We start from the raw sequence: 20,193 nt of genomic DNA, 5'->3' as shown, positions 1-20,193 counted from the left end.
GGGGGAGAGACAGGTCACGGGGGGGGGGGGGAGAGACAGGTCACGGGGGGGGGGGGAGAGACAGGTCACGGGGGGGGGGGAGAGACAGGTCACGGGGGGGGGGGAGAGAGACAGGTCACTGGGGGGGGGGGGAGAGACAGGTCACTGGGGGGGGGGAGAGACAGGTCACTGGGGGGGGGGGGGGGGAGACAGGCACGTTCATGGGGGGGGGGGGGGGCAGCAGGTCAAGGTCGCACACGCCGCGGGGGTCTCACGGCCACGTGCCCCCCGGGTCGGGCGGGCTGTCCGCTGGCTGCGAGGGGCGTGTGTGTGAATCAGGATTGTTCCTGTCCCTCGCTCTGCTGTTGGTTGCTTTTTTCGCCCTCTCCTTGTTTACTGCGCAGCACAATGGCATACCCAGCAGAAACTTCTGGTCGGTCTCCTCATTCATGTTGTGTGGAAAGAGAAGAGATTGCCAGCTCTTCTAACCCGAGCTGTTTGTACTGAAAGCTCCCTCCCTCTCGCCTCCTTCGCAGTCCCGTGCAGACTGGAAGAAGCAGATACCATGCTCAAACTGACAGCATTTCAGACCCATTACTGGCCGCTCGTCCGATTCCTCGTCCCCCTGGCGATCACCAATATCGCCATAGACCTGGGGGAACAGGTCAGTGATTTTATTTTTCAGTCTGTCGATACACTTCATGTCTATCGGCTACGAGAGCTGTCGTTTATGTTTAATATGCGCTCCCGGGCGCTTTGAGTGAGCGGATGACATTTTGTCAGCGCGGCGTTGAAACGACAAGACGTTTTCCTCTTTGCGACAAGTGTTGATGGCGAGGGGAGTGAGGGTGATCAGCTGTGTGGTCAACACAGCCCAGCCCCATCTTTATCTGGAGACCGAGCTATTACCAATGTGCAAGGCCGAGGCAGCCCCGCAGGATTATTCCGTGGGGTTTTCTTGTGTGTAAGATGTTTTTAAATAATAAATATTAGGCATTCAGTGAATTTGACTCCAGTGGAATTTCCCATCAAGGTGCGGGAACACAAGGATGGGATACAGATCACTTGCCAATCCTCCGCCTTGTTCGGCTGAATTCCACATCCCTGTGTAGAATGCAAATGCAGCAGTGGTCCCTGTGGTCACAGTGCTCGGCTCGGAAATGGATCGATTCCCTCTCACATCCAATTACATGCCATAGATAAATTGCACCGTGATTCCATGTTTAAATCCCCTACCCCACTTCCAAACCCTGCTTAATCGCGCTGTCTATCCGGTCAATGTTCAGCTGCAGCAGCCTTGCCTCTCTGGCGACTGCTATCTTTCTAGCTGCAGTCGAGGGGAGCTTTCATTTGATCAGGCAGATTGTATTTCCACAGATTAGTCTATTGTGTTTCTATCATGATGTTGATTCGGACTGTTAGTTTAGTTACGCTTCTCTTACAAAGGTAAATGCCCACTCTCACAAGGTGACGGAGCTGGCAAATGATTCCCAACATAATCCATAAAACAGATCTTGCTACAAAAAGAGGGCATCTCCATTATTAAAATGTTAATTGTGAATTTATTAACTTACCTCCACGCGTGGTGAAAATGATTAATGTGATTTCTGAGTTGCAGTAAATCATGGTTGACATCCCTCTACAATAGCCTTGCCACAGCTAACCTCATCACTGATAGAAAGGTGACCATACAGCCAGGGTTTCCACTCTGTTGCTGTCCACTGATTTGTGCTGCAAAGTTAACATGGATATCAGAAAGTAACAGGTTGACTTTTTTTTTACAATGCCATCCTATTTGAAAGATCTGTCAACAATCAATGCAATAACTTACACGTGACGAATGGACATTTGGATAAGACAGCTGAGGTTTAACTGGCCCTTTCTTCATCCATGGCTCCTCATTTCACAACAGTATTACCCCAGTCAAACTGATCAAGCCCTAAGCTTAAGTTTGCAACCTCTGCTCTTTTACCATTTGCCCATTATGAGTGCTCCTACTTGACTTTGCCAATTGTAACACAGCTTTTTTTTATTTTGAGGTGCAACACCGCTTTTACCATCATGGTCCTATGCTCTCAAATGTTCTTCCTAATTATTTCCAGCAATTCCACCTTCAAATTGACCATAAAATCTACCTTTTCAACCACACGTGTGTCCTCTTCCTTTACTGTTCATTATCTATTTATCTTGTCCTCGTCTCTTTTTTGTGAAACACCTTGGACACAACATTTAGCCAAATTGAAGGTGCTACACAGCGTTTGTGAAATTAAAATCAGCTGCTTGAGCTGTCTTGTCACAGAGATAGATAGGTTCTTGATTAATAAGGGGATCAGGGGTTATGGGGAGAAGGCAGGAGAATGGGGATGAGAAAAATATCAGCCATGATTGAATGGCGGAGCAGACTCGATGGGCCAAGTGGCCTAATTCTGCTCCTATGTTTTATGGTCTTACTATTACATACTTTTGTAAGGATGGTAATTAGCCTGGTTCAAAGAAATGTGATTACGCTTATTATACCTGGGGTGAGCTAGACCTGAACATTGCCTTTATTTTTGTATTTTAATTCTTTAATTTCATTCTTTTCATGCGTATGGGTATTGCTGGCTAGTCCAGCATATATTGTCTATCCCTAATTGCCATTGAGAAGGCGGTAGTCAGCCCCCTCTTGAAGCGCTGCAGCCCATGTGGTGTAGGTAAATCCACCGTGCTGTTAGGGAAGGAGTTCCAAGATGTTCACCCAGCGACTGTGAAGGAACAATTGTACATTTCTAAGTCAGGATGGTGCATGGCTTGGAGGGGGCTTGCAAGTGGTGGTGTTCCCCTATATACTTGTCCTTCTCGGTGGTAGGAGTCACAGGTTTGCAGAGGGTTGTCAAAGCAGTCCTGACCAGGTGTATATGGTACATATTGCTGCATATGATGAAACTACGCGTTGGTGGTGCATGTAGTGAATCTAGAAGGTATTAATCAAACAATCTGCTTTGTTTTGGATGTTCTCAAGCATTGAGTGGCCAGGCAAGTGGAAAGTATTCCATCAAATTCTTGATTTGTGTTTTATACATGGTGTCCTGACTTTGGGGAGTCAGGAGGTGAGCTACCTGCTACAGAATTCCCAGTCTCTGATCAATTCTTGTACCAACAATATTCTTGTAGTTCGTCCAGTTCAGTTTCTGGCCAATGTCAACCCCAGGATGTTGTTAATGGGCTACTCAGCAATGGGTAAGTCACTGAATGTCATGGGCTATGAGAATCAGCAGGAAGTTTGAAGCCACAGCACTTCATGTGGTTCAGAGTCCATGTTGCTGACTTCCTCCATCCTAACTGTATTCCGCTATGCTGCCACCTTTGGGTCTGTGTCTGGGACAGGACACACCCTGTCATCCAGGGATGATGACAGTGGTGTCCAGTATATTGTCTATAAGGTATGATTTGGAGAGTATGACTATCCTGTCAGACAACCCTCCAGATTTTAGCACATGCACCGAGGTGTGGGTAAGGAGGACTTTGCGGGCTTGACAGGGTTGGAATTGCCATTGTCGTTTCCAGTGCCTAGGTCAAATCCGGCTGAGTCCGGTTTCATTCCTTTTAAGCTTTATAGCAGTTATGACTTGCTAGGGATAGGTCACTATTACAGACACTAGCTTTCAATTCCAGATTTTATTAATGTAATTCAAAGTCCACCAGCTGCTGTGATGGGTTTTGAATCCATGTCCCCAGGACATTGGCATGGACGCCTGGATAAATAGTCCAGTGACATTACCAATACGCCATCACCTCCCCTGTATGAATCTTTGTTGTAATCATGATCACGACTTAAATATTCATTCTGACTACCTGAGAACTTATTTTTAGTGCGGCAGCAAGTCATCCTCAAAACTGAGGGATTGCCTAAGGAGAAAAGAATCATTCTGGCTATAATCAGGTCACCAACACTATAATATAAATTAAGTTGTTATGCTTCTCTTGGAGGAACAGAGAATCACTCGGGAAATATTGACTAAAGATGCTGCTTTGAATGTACTATTACTGGCAAATTTAAGCAAAGCTTCCATTGCTGATCTTTATGGATAGACATTGGAGAACCTCCACAAAACCCCAGGGGGCTTGAGTTTAAGAGCCGTGGGGTTATGCTGCAACTGTACAGGACCTGGTGAGACCACATTTGGCGTATTGTGTGCAGTTCTGGTCACCTCATTATCGGGTGTGGAAGCATTGGAAAGGGTGCAAAGGAGATTTACCAGGATGCTGCCTGGATTGGAGGGTAGGTCTTATGAGGAAAGGTTGAGGGAGCTAGGGCATTTCTCATTGGAGCGAAGGAGAATGAGAGGTGACTTAATAGAGGTTTATAAGATGATGAGGGGGATAGATAGAGTGGACGTTCAGCGACTTTTTCCTCAGGTGGATGTAGCTGTTACAAGGGGCCTAACTATAAGGTTCAGGGTGGGAGATATCGGAGGGATGTCCGAGGTAGGTTCTTTACTCAGAGAGTGGTTAGGGTGTGGAATGGACTGCCTGCTGCGATAGTGGAGTCGGACACTTTAGGAACTTTCAAGGGGTTATTGGATAGGCACATGGAGCACACCAGAATGACAGGGAGTGAGATAGCTTGATTATCATGGAATTTACAGTGCAGAAGGAGGCCATTCGGCCCATTGAGTCTGCACCGGCTCTTGGAAAGAGCACCCTACCCAAGGTCAACACCTCCACCCAACACTAAGGGCAATTTTGGACACTTAAGGGCAATTTATCATGGCCAATCCACCTAACCTGCACATCTTTGGACTGTGGGAGGAAACCGGAGCACCCGGAGGAAACCCACGCACACACGGGGAGGATGTGCAGACTCTGCACAGACAGTGACCCAAGCCGGAATCGAACCTGGGACCCTGGAGCTGTGAAGCAATTGTGCTATCCACAATGCTACCGTGCTGTCTTGGTTTCGGACAAAGCTCGGCACAACATCGAGGGTCGAAGGGCCTGTTCTGTGCTGTACTGTTCTATGTCATCCTGGGAAAGAGGATCATAATTGCAGACTTTTAAATTTTTCAACTTGTGCTTTGGAATAAATTCAGCATTTAAATTGTTTCAAATAGATCTTTTGCCTGTTCTAGCTATCACTAAATACTGATTGTGTGTCTGGATAAATACAACAGTTCATTTGTTTATTAACATAATCTGTATAATGTTGTTCCAGCAGGGTAACAGACACCGAGTCAGCTTGATTCTTAATAATAATTGTGGGGATGTCTCAGTCTGATTCTTAGATAGTAGAATAGTTGTTTTACGTAGAGGTTACAGCAAAGAAACAGACCATTTGGCCTAACATGATTATGCTGATGGGTATCCTGCAAACAAGCCTCTTCTTAATATTCTTCACCTCAACAGCATTGCTTTATCCTTCTAATGTTTATCTAGCTCAGTGGTTCCCAACCTTGGCATACCTTTGTACTATAAAATTTTTTGAAGTATCCTCCTATTTTCTCCAACTGAACTGCCTCCTTGCAAAAGCCTTTTATCTCTAAAACCTCCTAAAGATGTCAAGCCACCGTTTAATACAATTTTCATTAAGTTTACAGTGAAAACCGTATCATCATTTGCATGCCAAATACAATACATTCCCTTACTGGGAACTTTTTTTTTTCACTTCTCCCTGTCTTCTCTCCTGTTTTTCTTTTCAACCTCTTTTTGCGCAGGCACATGGGGCCTTTGTCTTCAACTCCATGGTTGTAATCTCCAATTCCCAAAGAACCTGGGGTACCCTGTGCGTTCGTCAATCAAGGATGAGCTGCATATACATGGTTCTGAATGTTTCATGTTGGTAATCCGAACTGTGCATGTGCCAGCCAGGAAAGGGCTGATTTTCATCTACACGTGTAGTTCTGATTTTTTTAATGGTTTTTTTACGGTTAGGCCCATGCGCATGTGCCTGACCAATGTAAGAAATCCGAACCGCGCATGTGCGGCCTATTCCCAGCCAGCCCATGTGTGGGAGGCCTAAGGTTCTTTGTGACTTGGGGATGCTTGACCATGGAGTTGAAAGCAAGGATTAGATTAACTTTGTTTTCATAAATGTTTAATCATTTTGAATCTTAGTTTGCAGCACACTTGTGGAGTCTTCACGGCACACCAGTTGGGAACATCTGACCTAGCTTCCCCTTCAATGTATCCATGCTCTTCAGCTCAGTTACCCTGTGGCAATGAGTTCCACATTCTAACCATTCTCCAAGTGAAGTTTCTCCTTAATTCCCTGTTGCATTTATTTGTGGCTGCTCTATGGCCTCTCGTTCTGGACTCTCCCAATACATGGAAATGTCTCTATGTCCCCCATGTTAAACCCTTCTGTTATTTTAAAGACCTCTACCAGTTCACCCTTCAAGCTTTTCCTTTTTAGATAATAACAGTTCCAGCCTCTTCAATATTTCCTGATATTATAACCTCTCAGTTCTGGTATCATCTTTGTAAATCTTTTTCCACCTTCTCCAGTCTCCAGAAACTTGATCTGTGGACAGGTTAAACATACTGATAAAGTTCCAAGTGTTCATGATTAGCTTTATTCAGGTAGAGTACAATGGTCTACTCCGCTGTGCAGCTACAAGTAAGATAGCAGCCATATATATTTCTGACAATAGTCACACGTGGTCTGATCACAAACAATAGAATTTGTTCCATTAATTCATCTGTCGACAAGGGAGCGTTGGTAGTAAAAAAAAACTAAATTTAAAACTGCAATGAGGAGTTTGTTTTTAAGCAACGAGTGATGAAAACTGGAATAAACTTACTTCCAGCTAGAGCAGTTTGATGAAAACCCTGAAATTATTTTGGAAGCATCTAAAATATGGAAGAGTTAGCAGGGAGTTTATGGGTATCTCTCTACAGATGGGATAATTGATAGCCTTCCCCAAATTACCTTGTGATCTTTTTAAAATGCAGTGTCGTTATTCCAGGCTTTCAGGTCAATGTTCTTCCAATGATTACGAGAAGGCAATTGATAATTTTACACATTGTACTTCATTAAGATGCACAATGTGCAATCATCCATGCTGCTGATCAGCATCTCAAAACTAATGGTGGCAGTGATGAGTTGCCTCTCTTTCATGACCCAGTCCATCCCCTTTCACAACAAAATGTGAAAATGCTATAACGCACAATATTTTTTATGGATTTAGCAAATGTTTGGAAAAACTGTTATGAAATATGGAATATCTGTAACCTCGAGACTGATATTTTGTGCTTTCAAGAAAGAACATTGCAAATCATTAATTGATGCATTAACATACTGTTGGCCCCAGATGCACCAACAGGTTTACTAACATGATGATGTAAAATATGCTTGCATTGAACTGCAACAGTGACAGTCTCACAGCCAACCAGTTCTTAATTTTTGCCAGTATTCTAGCTCTACTATGCAGACTCATACTTCAGGCTCAGGACAATACTAAGATAATGGACTGAGTGAGCTGTGAGGCCTGATATCTCAATAGTATTTGTCTGCAGTCTGTAAGATAAAGGAAACAAAACTATGTTTTGCATAACATTAAACTATATACACCAATATTAATCGTGTCAAATCTATATGTGGATGAATGGGTTAGGTAATTTATTGAAAGCAAACTCCTCGTGTCACAGCTGATGAGTTGGATGATCTGTTGAAAATTGGTGGTTTATTTTCTTTAAACTTCGACTTCCAGCTCCTGGTTTTGTGATGGTATGAAATTTGGTCCGCTCTGTTGAATTGTCAGCATTCTTTAGGGGTGTTCTCTAAAGCACACTTCAGTACAAGGTGCCGCAAAAAAGATTGATCCACAAGGTGAGATTGCAGAAGGTTGGGGGTAGACTACAAGATTAGATTGAGGATTGGCTGACTGACAGAAAGTAGAGGGTCAGGTTAAATGAGTCCTTTTCTGGCTGGCGAGCTGTAAGTAGTGGGGTGCTGCAGGGGTCAGTCCTCAGATCTCAACTGTTTACAATCTATATAAATGACTTGTAGGAAGGGACAGAGTGTAACATAGCAAAATATGCGGATGATACTAAAATAAGTGGAAAATCAGGCTGTGAAGAGGAGATACAGATTTTACAGACAGATATAGATAGGTTAGACGATTGGGCCAAAATTTGGCAGATGGAATTTAATCCAGAAGTGTGAGGTTATCCATTTTGGCCGAAGCAATAGTCCAGCAAATTTATATCTAAATGGAAAGCAGATTCAAAATGCATCTGGGTGTCTTTGTTCATGAATCGCAGAAAGTCTGTATGCAGGTACAAAATGTAATAAGAAAGGCAAATGGAATGGTAGTGTTTACTGCAAAAGGACTGGAGTATAAAAGTAGAGAAGTGTTGTTGTAATTGTGTTCGGGTGTTGGTGAGACCGCATCTGGAGTATTGTGTCCGGTTTTGGTCTCCTTATTTGAGGAAGGATGTGGTGACATTGGAGGCAGTTCAGAGGAGGTTCACAAGATTTATTCCAGGGATGAAGGGGTTGATGTATGAGGAGCGATTAAACAGTTTGGGCTTATACTCGCTGGAGTTTAGAAGAATGAGAAGGGATCTGAGCGAGGTATATAAAATTCTAAAGTGGATTGATAAAGTAAATGTATACCAAATATTCTCCCTTGTGGGGAAATTGAGAACAAGAGGCCACAGATATAGGTTGATAGGCAGTAGATTTAAAACTGAGATGAGGAAGCGCTACTTCTCACAGAGGGTGGTGAATTTATGGAACTCACTGCCCCATAGTGCGGTGGAGTCTGAATCATTAAATGATATCAAGAGGGAGATAGATATAGTTCTGATTTTTTAAAAAAGGGTTAAAGGGATATGGGGAACAGGTAGGGAGGTGGATTTGAGACCAGGAAGAGATCAGCTATGATCTGATTGAATGGAAAGGCAAGCTCAAGGGGCTGAATCGCCTATTCTGCTCCTAATTCCCATGTTCCTATGTACAAACATGTAACTCTGAATGGTTGGAGAAAGTAATTTAATTGAGCATTTTGGATGTTTGCCTGAATTATATACTGAGTGGGCTTTGAGGGTAAACCCCTCCTCTGCTTAGCTTTCAATCTTTCGGGTGACGGCTCTTTATGGGGCAGGGCTTCCATCTGTCTGCAGGAAGAAGTCATAAGCTGCTGGCTAATCGGAGGCCAGCAGGCCTTTGCCACACTAGTGACCACTACCGGAATTACAGCAGGCCCAAGAGGAGCAATAAATATCTCCAAACCCGGGTAAGACTGAGAACTGACGGGTTGGCTTGCCAGACCCCACCAAGTGAAGTGGCGGGGCATGCTGGACAAGGAAGGAGGGAATGGCTAGACCTGAGGAGGCAAATCAGTGAATGATGGGGGTTCCACCACTGGTACAGGGGGATAGGAAAGGAAGCAACCCATGCCCTCCCTTTTTCCTGAAATTCAGCTTCAACAGAGTTACACCTCCTGGTCTCTCTCGGCACCTGATAATTTGGAGTGTTAGAGGGTGAGGCCCCTCATTGCTCATTAATTGCCCACTCCAAGGGCCTAATTAGGTCAGGCAGGGAGGAAGGCGTCGAGCGAGGGAACCGTTGTTTACCAAAGAAGTGGAATCTCTTGTTAAGAGGAAGAAGGAGGCCTATGTGAAAATGAGGTGTGAAGTTTCAGTTGGGATAGTTACAAGGTAGCGAGGAAGGATCTAAAGAGAGAGCTAAGACGAGCAAGGAGGGGACATGAGAAGTATTTGGCAGGTAGGATCAAGGAAACCCAAAAGCTTTCTATAGGTATGTCAGGAATAAAAGAATGACTAGGGTAAGAGTAGGGCCAGTCAAGGACAGGGATGGGAAGTTGTGTGTGGAGTCTGAAGAGATAGGTGAGATACTAAATGAATATTTTTCGTCAGTATTCACTCAGGAAAAAGATAATGTTGTGGAGGAGAATGCTGAGACCCAGGCTATTAGAATAGATGGCATTGAGGTACGTAGGGAAGAGGTGTTGGCAATTCTGGACAGGCTGAAAATAGATAAGTCCCCGGGGCCTGATGGGATTTATCCTAGGATTCTCTTGGAAGCCAGGGAAGAGATTGCTGGGCCTTTGACTTTGATTTTTATGTCATCATTGGCTGCAGGAATAGTGCCAGAGGACTGGAGGATAGCAAATGTGGTCCCTTTGTTCAAAAAGGGGAGTAGAGACAACCCCGGCAACTATAGACCGGTGAGCCTCACGTCTGTTGTGGGTAAAGTCTTGGAGGGGATTATAAGAGACAAGATTTATAATCATCTAGATAGGAATAATATGATCAGGGATAGTCAGCATGGCTTTGTGAAGGGTAGGTCATGCCTCACAAACCTTATCGAGTTCTTTGAGAAGGTGACTGAACAGGTAGACGAGGGTAGAGCAGTTGATGTGGTGTATATGGATTTCAGTAAAGCGTTTGATAAGGTTCCCCACGGTAGGCTATTGCAGAAAATACGGAGGCTGGGGATTGAGGGTGATTTAGGGATGTTGATCAGAAATTGGCTAGCTGAAAGAAGACAGAGGGTGGTGGTTGATGGGAAATGTTCAGAATGGAGTTCAGTTACAAGTGGCGTACCACAAGGATCTGTTCTGGGGCCGTTGCTGTTTGTCATTTTTATCAATGACCTAGAGGAGGGCGCAGAAGGGTGGGTGAGTAAATTTGCAGACGACACTAAAGTCGGTGGTGTTGTCGACAGTGCGGAAGGATGTAACAGGTCACAGAGGGACATAGATAAGCTGCAGAGCTGGGCTGAGAGGTGGCAAATGGAGTTTAATGTAGAGAAGTGTGAGGTGATTCACTTTGGAAGGAATAACAGGAATGCGGAATATTTGGCTAATGGTAAAGTTCTTGGAAGTGTGGATGAGCAGAGGGGTCTAGGTGTCCATGTACATAGATCCCTGAAAGTTGCCACCCAGGTTGATAGGGTTGTGAAGAAGGCCTATGGAGTGTTAGCCTTTATTGGTAGAGGGATTGAGTTCCGGAGTCATGAGGTCATGTTGCAGCTGTACAAAACTCTGGTACGGTCGCATTTGGAGTATTGCGTACAGTTCTGGTCACCGAATTATAGGAAGGAAGTGGAAGCTTTGGAGCGGGTGCAGAGGAGATTTACCAGGATGTTACCTGGTATGGAGGGAAAATCTTATGAGGAAAGGCTGATGGACTTGAGGTTGTTTTCGTTAGCGAGAAGAAGGTTAAGAGGAGACTTGATAGAGGCATACAAAATGATCAGGGGGTTAGATAGGGTGGACAGTGAGAGCCTTCTCCCGTGGATGGAAATGGCTAGCACGAGGGGACATAGCTTTAAACTGAGGGGTAATAGATATAGGACAGAGGTCAGAGGTAGGTTCTTTAAGCAAAGAGTGGTGAGGCCGTGGAATGCCCTACCTGCAACAGTAGTGAACTCGCCAACATTGAGGGCATTTAAAAGTTTATTGGATAAGCATATGGATGATAATGGCATAGTGTAGGTTAGATGGCTTTTGTTTCGGTGCAACATCGTGGGCCGAAGGGCCTGTACTGCGCTGTATCGTTCTATGTTCTAATTGGGCCACAGGCTGCTGGCTCACTCAGTGTCTCCTCGCTGTCTGTAAAAGTTTGGCAGGGATGGGTGGGGTTGGGCTAGTGGCAGGCACGCTGCCGTTTGTATGGTGCCTTCATTTACAGGCCCAACTGTTTCAGCTCTATCAACCAATATGTTCAGTTGTACGTTTTTTACTAGCTCTCATATAGGCATTTAAAAAGTATTGACACAGATTTTTGTCATTTATTGACTGTATGGATGGCGGATCCAGCCAATACCTTTTTTAAGAAAAAAATATATATTTTTATTAAGAATTTTTCAATAACAATATTTTCCACCTTACAAACAACCCCCCCCCCCCCCCCCCCCCCCCGGGGAAGAAAAAGAACTCGTGTGGCAAGACATGAACATGGCAAGTCAATAAAATACAGAACTTTGTACATTGAATTCTTCCCGTACATGTCAGTTTCCGGATCTTTCATATGCTTTCTTGCTCACATGCCCCCCACAGGAACCCCCCCCCCACACACAAACGATGTCCGTCCCCCCCACTCTGGGTTGCTGTTGCTGCTGTCCGACCTTCATCTAACGCTCCGGGAGATGATCTAGGAACGGTTACCACCGCCTGTAGAACCCCTGCGCAGACCCTCAAGGCAAACTTTATCCTTTCCAACTTGATAAACCCTGCCATATCATTTATCCAGGCCTCCACACTGGGGGGCTTCGCCTTCTTCCACATTAGCAAGATCCTTCTCCGAGCTACTAGGGACGCAAAGGCCAGAATACCGGCCTCTCTCGCCTCCTGCACTCCCGGCTCGTCCACTACTCCAAATATTGCTAGCCGCCAGCTTGGCTTGACCCGGACTTTCACCACCTTAGATATTGTTCCCGCCACTCCCCTCCAGAACCCCTCCAGTGCCGGGCATAACCAAAACATATGGACATGGTTCGCCGGACTTCCTGAGCACCTCCCACATCTGTCCTCCACCCCAAAGAACCTACTCAGCCTCGCCCCCTTCATATGCGCTCTATGAACCATCTTAAATTGTATCAGGCTAAGCCTGGCACACTAGGAAGAGGAATTAACCCTACTTAGGGCATCAGCCCATAGCCCCTCCTCAATCTCCTCCCCCAACTCCTCCTCCCATTTACCCTTCAGCTCCTCTACCAAAGCCTCCCCCTCTTCTTTCATCTCCTGGTATATCGCCGACACCTTGCCCTCCCCGACCCATACGCCCGAGTTCATCCTATCTTGAATCCCCTGTGCCGGGAGTGGCGGAAATTCCCTCACCTGCAGCCTCACAAACGCCCTCACTTGCATGTACCTGAAAGCGTTTCCCGGAGGTAGCCCAAACTTCTCCTCCAGCGCCCCTAAGCTCACAAACGTCCCGTCAATGAACAGGTCCCCCATTCTTCAAATCCCTACCCAATGCCAGCTCTGAAATCCCCCGTCCATCCTTCCTGGGACAAACCGATGGTTGTCTCTGATCGGGGACCACACCGAGGCTCCCGTCGCACCCCTGTGCCGTCTCCACTGCCCCCAGATCTTTAGCGTTGCCGCCACCACCGGGCTCGTGGTATACCTTGTCGGCGAGAGCGGCAGCGGTGCCGTCACCAGCGCCCCCAGGCTCGTTCCTTTGCAGGACGCCATCTCCAACCTCTTCCACGCCGCCCCCTCTCCCTCCATCACCCACTTACGGATCATTGCCATGTTGGCTGCCCAATAATAACCACCCAGATTCGGCAATGCCAACCCTCCTCTATCTCTGCTACGCTCCAAGAACCCCCTCCTTACCCGAGGGGTCTTGCTCGCCCACACAAATCCCATAATGCTCCTGCTTACCCTCTTAAAAAAGGCCTTAGTAATCCCAATTGGAAGGCATTGGAATACAAAAAGAAATCTTGGGAGGACCACCATTTTAACCGACTGTACCCTACCCGCCAGCGAGAGTGGCAACATGTCCCACCTTTTAAAATCCTCCATCTGTTTCACCAATCGTGTCAAATTGAGTTTATGCAGTGCCCCCCAACTCCTAGCTACCTGAATCCCCAAATATTGAAAGCTCCTTTCCGCCTTCCTCAACGGTAGGTCCTCTATCCCTCTTCCCTGGTCCCCCGGATGGATCACAGAGAGCTCACTCTTTCCCACATTCAGCTTATAGCCCGAAAAGTCTCCAAACTCCCGTAGGATCTGCATTACCTCAACCATCCCCTCCACTGGATCCGTCACATAGAGCAACAGGTCGTCTGCATACAGCGACACTCGATGTTCCTCTCCCCCTCGAATCACCCCCTTCCATTTCCCCGACTCCCGTAACGCCATGGCCAAAGGTTCAATTGCTAATGCGAACAACAGAGGGGACAGGGGGCACCCCTGCCTCGTCCCTCGATACAGCCGGAAATACTCCGACCTCCGCCGGTTCGTGACCACACTCGCCACCGGGGCTTTATACAGGAGCTTAACCCAACTAATAAACCCTCCCCCGAACCCAAACCTCCTCAACACTTCCCAGAGATACTCCCACTCTACCCGATCAAAGGCCTTCTCCGCGTCCATGGCTGTCACTATCTCCGCTTCTTCCTCCACCCATGGCATCATTATCACATTTAAGAGCCTTCCCCCATTAGTGTTTAGCTGCCTACCCTTTACGAATCCCGTCTGGTCCTCGTGAATCACCCCCGGAACACAGTCCTCAATCCTCATGGCCAACATTTCTGCCAGCAACTTAGCATCTACATTAAGGAGCGAGATCGGTCTATATGACCCACATTGCAGTGGGTCCTTATCCCGCTTTAAGATCAAAGAGATCGTCGCCTCCGACATTGTCGGGGGCAGGGTTCCCCCCCTCCCTTGATTCATTGAAGGTCCTTACCAGCAACGGGGCTAACAGGTCTACATACTTCCTGTAAAACTCCACCGGGAACCCATTCGGCCCCGGGGCCTTCCCTGCCTGCATGCTCCCCAGTCCTTTAACCAGCTCCTCCACCCCAATTGGCGCCCCCAGACCAGTCACCTCCTGCACCTCCACCCTTGGGAACCTCAACTGATCCAAGAATCGCCGCATCCTCTCTTTTCCCCCTAGGGGCTGGGACCTATACAGTTTCTCGTAAAAGGCCTTAAAAGCCTCATTCACTTTACCAGCACTCCGCACCGTAGTTCCCCTGCCATCTTTGACTCCACCTATTTCCCTCGCTGCCATCCTCTTACGGAGCTGGTGTGGCTGCATCCGGCTCGCCTTCTCCCCATATTCCTCCACTGTGCCTCTGCCTTCCCTGTGGTCAACAGGTCGAACTCCGTTTGGAGACTTCGTCTCTCCCTGAGTAGTCCCTCATCCGGAGCCTCTGCATAGCTCCTGTCCACCCTTAAAATCTCCCCCACTAACCTCTCCCTTTCCCTGCCCACGCTCTTCACCCTGTGATCCCTGATGGAGATTAACTCTCCCCTGACCACCGCCTTCAGCGCCTCCCATACTACTCCCACCTGCATCTCCCCGTTGTCGTTAGCCTCCAGATATCTTTCAATACACCCCGTACCCTCCCGCACACTTCCTCGTCTGCCAGCAGTCCCACATCCAACCTCCACGACGGGCGTTGGTCCCTCTCCTCCCCCAGCTCCAGCTCCACCCAGTGCGGGGCATGGTCTGAAATGGCTATGGCCGAATACTCCGTTCCCTCCACTTTCGGGATCAGTGCCCTGCCCAAAACAAAAAAAATCTATCTGGGAGTAGGCCTTATGTACGTGGGAGAAAAAAGAACATTCTTTGGCCAAAGGTCTGGCAAATCTCCACGGATCTACTCCCCCTCATCTGATCCATAAACCCCCTAAGCACCTTGGCCGCAGCCGGCCTCCTCCCCGTCCTAGATCTGGAACGATCTAATGCTGGGTCCAGCACCGTGTTAAAATCCCCACCCATTATCAAGCTCCCTAACTCCAGGTCCGGAATATGCACCAACATCCGTTTCATGAATCCAGCATCGTCCCAGTTTGGGGCATATACATTCACCAATACCGCCTCCGTCCCCTGCAACCTACCGCTCACCATCACGTATCGGCCTCCCTTGGGGCTGGTTTAGCTCACTGGGCTAAATCGCTGGCTTTTAAAGCAGACCAAGGCAGGCCAGCAGCACGGTTCAATTCCCGTACCAGCCTCCCCGAACAGGCGCCGGAATGTGGCGACTAGGGGCTTTTCACAGTAACTCGTGACAATAAGCGATTTTCATTTCATTTCCTTGTCCGCTACTATGTTCTTGGGCTCAAATGACACCTGCTTCCCCACCAGTATTGCCACCCCTCTATTAGAATCATAGAATCATAGAAGTTTACAGCATGGAAACAGGCCCTTCGGCCCAACCAGTCCATGCCGCCCAGTTTTTACCATTAAGGTAGTCCCAGTTGCCCGCACTTGGCCCATAACCCTCTATACCCATCTTACTCATGTAACTATCTAAATGCTTTTTAAAAGACACATCCAGCCCTGAATGGAACACCTGTCCCACCCATCCCTTCCTTAACCTGACCTGATCTGCCACCTTCAGATGTGTGTCCTGAAGCATGGCCACGTCTGCCTTCAGCCCCTTTAGATGCGCGAACACTCGGGCCCTCTTAACCGGCCCATTTAGGCCCCTCACATTCCACGTGATCAGCCGGATCGGGGGGTTAATCCCCCCCCGACTAGCCATCGACTATCTTAGGCCAGTCCCGTGCTCGCGCCTCCCAGTCCCCCAGGCGGGGAACCCCCGCCCCGACCACCTCTTCCATTTTCAGTCCCCCCTCGGACAGTGCAGCAGCAACCCTAGAACCCCCCACCCCCCCCCCCCTCCCCCGCTAGATCCACATCTAGCACTTTTGCTCCCCCCATATTACTTCCGTGAGTCAGCTGATTTCTGCTGACCCTGGCTTCCCCCGCCTTCTCGTTGATCTCCCCCGTGTGGGAGTCTCTCCTTACCTTCCTCCAACCCCCCCCTTTGGCGCGGGATAAAAGCCTAAACCAGCCCCGCCCCCTGTGGCGCAGCTCCTGTTGCAGCCATCATCCCAGTTCCCTCATCCCCAAGTCTCACCACCCTCCAGGACCGACGCCCACATTCCCCATCATCATTATTTTGTCCACAGACAGGAAAAAAGGAAATTTTAGGAATTTTAACCAGAACTCTACCCACATCCCCATCCATCATCCCACCCACAAAATATTCTTTACCCATATTTACAACCCCATATACAGCCACATCCCCTCAGTTCGAGTCCAGTTTTTCCATCTGTATAAAGGTCCAAGCCTCTTCTGGCGTTTCAAAACAATGGTGTCTGTCCTGATAAGTGACCCACAGTCGCGCAGGCTGCAGCATGCCGAACCTGACTCTTTTTCTATGCAGCACCGCCTTGGCCCGGTTGAGCCCAGCTCTCCTCTTTGCCACCTCCGCGCTCCAATCCTGGTATACTCGGATCACCGCGTTCGCCCATCTGCTGCTCCGCACCTTCTTGGCCCATCTCAACACACTTTCTTTATCCACGAAGCGATGGAACCTTGCCACTATCGCCCTTGGCGGCTCATCTGCCTTGGGTCTCCTCGCCAGGACCCGGTGAGCCCCTTCCAGCTCCAGGGGGGTCGGAGAGGCCTCCTCACCCATCAGCGAATGGAGCATCATGCTCACGTACGCCCCAGCATCAGCTCCCTCCACTCCTTCGGGAAGACCCAGAATCCGGAGGTTCTTCCTCCTCGATGTCCCTCACCCTGGCACCGGGCAGGCAACATACCATGCAGGACTCTCTATCTGGCTTACAAAGGATGCCATCAATCCCCCTAATTATAGAATCCCCTACAACTACCACTTGTCTTTTTGCTCCCCCCTCTTGAATGGCTTCCTGTACCACGGTGCAGTGGTCAGTCAACGCATCGTCCCTACAGCCCTCTTCCTCGTCCACACAGGGAGCAAGCACCTCATACCTGTTGGACAAGGTCAAGGGCTGAGGCTCCTCAACTCCTAAACTCAGGATCCCCCTACCTGCCTCCCTTGCAGTCACACCACTCTGTCCCTAACCACTGTCCGAATTAACAGAACTTATTCTACCGGGTGTGACTGCCTCCTGAAACAAAGCGCCAGGTAATGTTCCCCCTCCCTGATGTGCCGCAGTGTGTGCTGCTCGGTCTCCAGCTCATCAATTCTGAGCCGAAATTCCTCGAGCAGCCAACACTTGCTGCAGATGTGGTCACTGACGGTCTCAATGGGATCCACCAGTTCCATCATCATACAGCAACAGCACATCACCTGTCCAGCCATATTCAATTAGTTAATTAATTTAAATAATTTTTTTTTTTTTAATATAACCTCAAGGATAAACCCGAACACCAACAAAAAACACAGCCCTCTCTCGCCATTCACCCGAACTCAGTCACTCACCTAAACTCAGATGCACTCTGTTCCAATCAGCACTCAGCCACTCACCGAAACTCAGATGCACTCTGCTCCAATCAGCACTCCGTGTCTAAAGGCACTCCTGCCACACCTTTTGTGGACTCACCTCTCCCAGCACTGCCCCGGCTCTCTCCTGCCGCGCTTTTTAAATCTCCCGGCTCTCTCCTCCCGCGCTGTTTTCGCTGTCCCGGCTCTCTCTCCTCTCGCGCTGTTTTTGCTGTCTAAAATCGGTGGAGTTGTGGACAGTGCGGAAGGATGTTACAAGTTACAGAGGGACATAGATAAGCTGTAGTGCTGGGCTGAGAGGTGGCAAATGGAGTTTAATGCAGAAAAGTGTGAGGTGATTCATTTTGGAAGGAATAACAGGAAGACCAGAGTACTGGGCTAATGGTCAGATTCTTGGCAGTGTGGATGAGCAGAGAGATCACGATGTCCATGTACATAGATCCTTGCAAGTTGCCACCCAGGTTGAGAGGGTTGTTAAGAAGGCGTACGGTGGACTTCCGGGTGCAGCGATGACCAGCTAAGTCGCACGTTTCGGCAGCTCCCGTTGGAACGGACTTTTGGGCTCTTAATAGGAGCCCCAACGGCAATTTAAACGGCCAAAAACACTGTGCGGTAAACCAGAAGGGAATCCCCCCGGACATGCATGGAAAAGGGAGAGGATAGCGGCCGGATTGCGGAGGATCCTCTGGAGCAGCGGCAAGGAAGGCAAGCTCAAAGCAAGATGGCGTCGGAAGGTGGCCGTTTGTTATGGGGCCCGGGCCAACAAGACTTCCTGCGGCGCTGTGTGGAAGAGCTGAAAAAGGAGTTGAAGAAGGAGCTGTTGGCCCCGATATTACAGGCGATTGAAGGGCTAAAGGAGGAGCAGAAGACCCAAGAGCAGGAGCTTTGGGTTGTGAAGGCAAAGGCTGCTGAAAATGAAGACGAAATACAGGGCCTGGTGGTGAAGACCAAGACGCACGAGGCACAGCATATAAGGTGTGTGGAAAGGCTGGAAGTACTGGAGAATAATTCGAGGAGGAAGAATTTAAGAGTTCTGGGTCTTCCCGAAGGCGCAGAAGGGGCGGACGTCGGGACATATGTGAGCACGATGCTTCACTCGCTAATGGGATCGGAGGCCCCGACGGGCCCTTTGGAGGTGGAGGGAGCTTATCGAGTTTTGGCGCGAAGACCGAGGGCTGGAGAAATACCTCGAGCTATAGTGGTGAGGTTTCTCCGCTATAATGACAGAGAGACGGTCCTCAGATGGGCGAAGAAAACTCGGAGCTGTAGGTGGGAGAACGCGGTGATCCGCGTATACCAGGATTGGAGTGCGGAGGTGGCGAGAAGGAGGGCAAGTTTTAATCGGGCTAAGGCGGTGCTTCACAAAAAGAAGATCCAGTTTGGAATGTTACAACCGGCGAGATTGTGGGTCACACACCAAGGGAAGCACCACTACTTTGAGACGGCAGAAGAGGCGTGGACATTCATTGTGGACGAGAAGCTGGAATAGTTTGGCGAGAGAAAAAACTTTTGGGACAAAGTGGTGGGGTGATTATGTGGGGCGAGGGGGGAAAAAAGGGGGGGGGAATGATTTTTCAATTTGTTAATCTTGCGATCCTGTAACTTTTCTCTCTTCCCCATGTTGGGGGGGGGGGGGGGAGGGGGGGGGGGAGTGGGGAGTATGAGGAACTGTGGGCGCCGGCCATTAGGGGCGGGGCCGAGTGGAAAACGCGGGCTTTGTTCCCGCGTTATGGTAATTATGGCGGGAACAGGGTCGCAGGAAGTAGTGGGCCTCGCACAGTGGGGGCCGAGGACAAGGGGGGAAGCCGAGGTCAGCCAGAGTTCGCTGACTTCTGGGAGCAATATGGGGGGTGCAACTACGCTAGGAAGGGATCTAGCGGAGGGGGGGGGGGTTAACTGGGTTGCTGCTGCTAAGGAGAAGGGGGAGCTGTTATGGGATGGGGTGGTCGAGGCGGGAGGGCACCGTCGGGGGAATACACGGGTACGTGGGAACCGGGTGAGGAGCTGGGTTAAGAAAGGGGCTGGCTAGTCGACAAGGGGGAGGGTAAAGAGCCCCCCCAACCCGGCTGATCACGTGGAACGTGAGAGGGCTGAACGGGCCGATTAAAAGGGCACGGGTACTCGCACACCTAAAGAAATTAAAGGCACATGTGGTTATGTTGCAGGAGACGCATCTGAAACTGATAGACCAGGTCAAGGTAAAGGATGGGTGGGGCAGGTGTTCCATTCGGGTTTGGATGCGAAGAACAGGGGGGTGGCTATCTTAGTGGGGAAACGGGTACTGCTTGAGGCAAAGACCATAG

General features: G+C 48.7%; 1 protein-coding gene across 2 annotated transcripts in view; it reads left to right on the top strand.

Moving 5' to 3' along the window:
* The first annotated feature begins 281 nt into the window (after positions 1–281).
* Positions 282–20,193, top strand: part of ankhb (ANKH inorganic pyrophosphate transport regulator b) — a 287,434-nt gene continuing 267,522 nt past the window's right edge. The window contains exon 1 of one of the 2 annotated variants that reach the window (XM_072509527.1): positions 282–643. In XM_072509527.1, coding sequence (XP_072365628.1) covers positions 545–643 — 99 coding nt within the window. In that variant the 5' untranslated portion in view covers positions 282–544. The remainder of the gene's footprint in view (positions 644–20,193) is intronic. The other variant, XM_072509528.1, reaches the window with a different exon arrangement.

This window comes from Scyliorhinus torazame, chromosome 6 (genome assembly GCF_047496885.1).
Source record: "Scyliorhinus torazame isolate Kashiwa2021f chromosome 6, sScyTor2.1, whole genome shotgun sequence".
NCBI classification, from domain to species: domain Eukaryota; kingdom Metazoa; phylum Chordata; class Chondrichthyes; order Carcharhiniformes; family Scyliorhinidae; genus Scyliorhinus; species Scyliorhinus torazame.
Note: the sequence above shows the minus strand (reverse complement) of the source record. Positions and strands in the feature narration are given on the sequence as shown.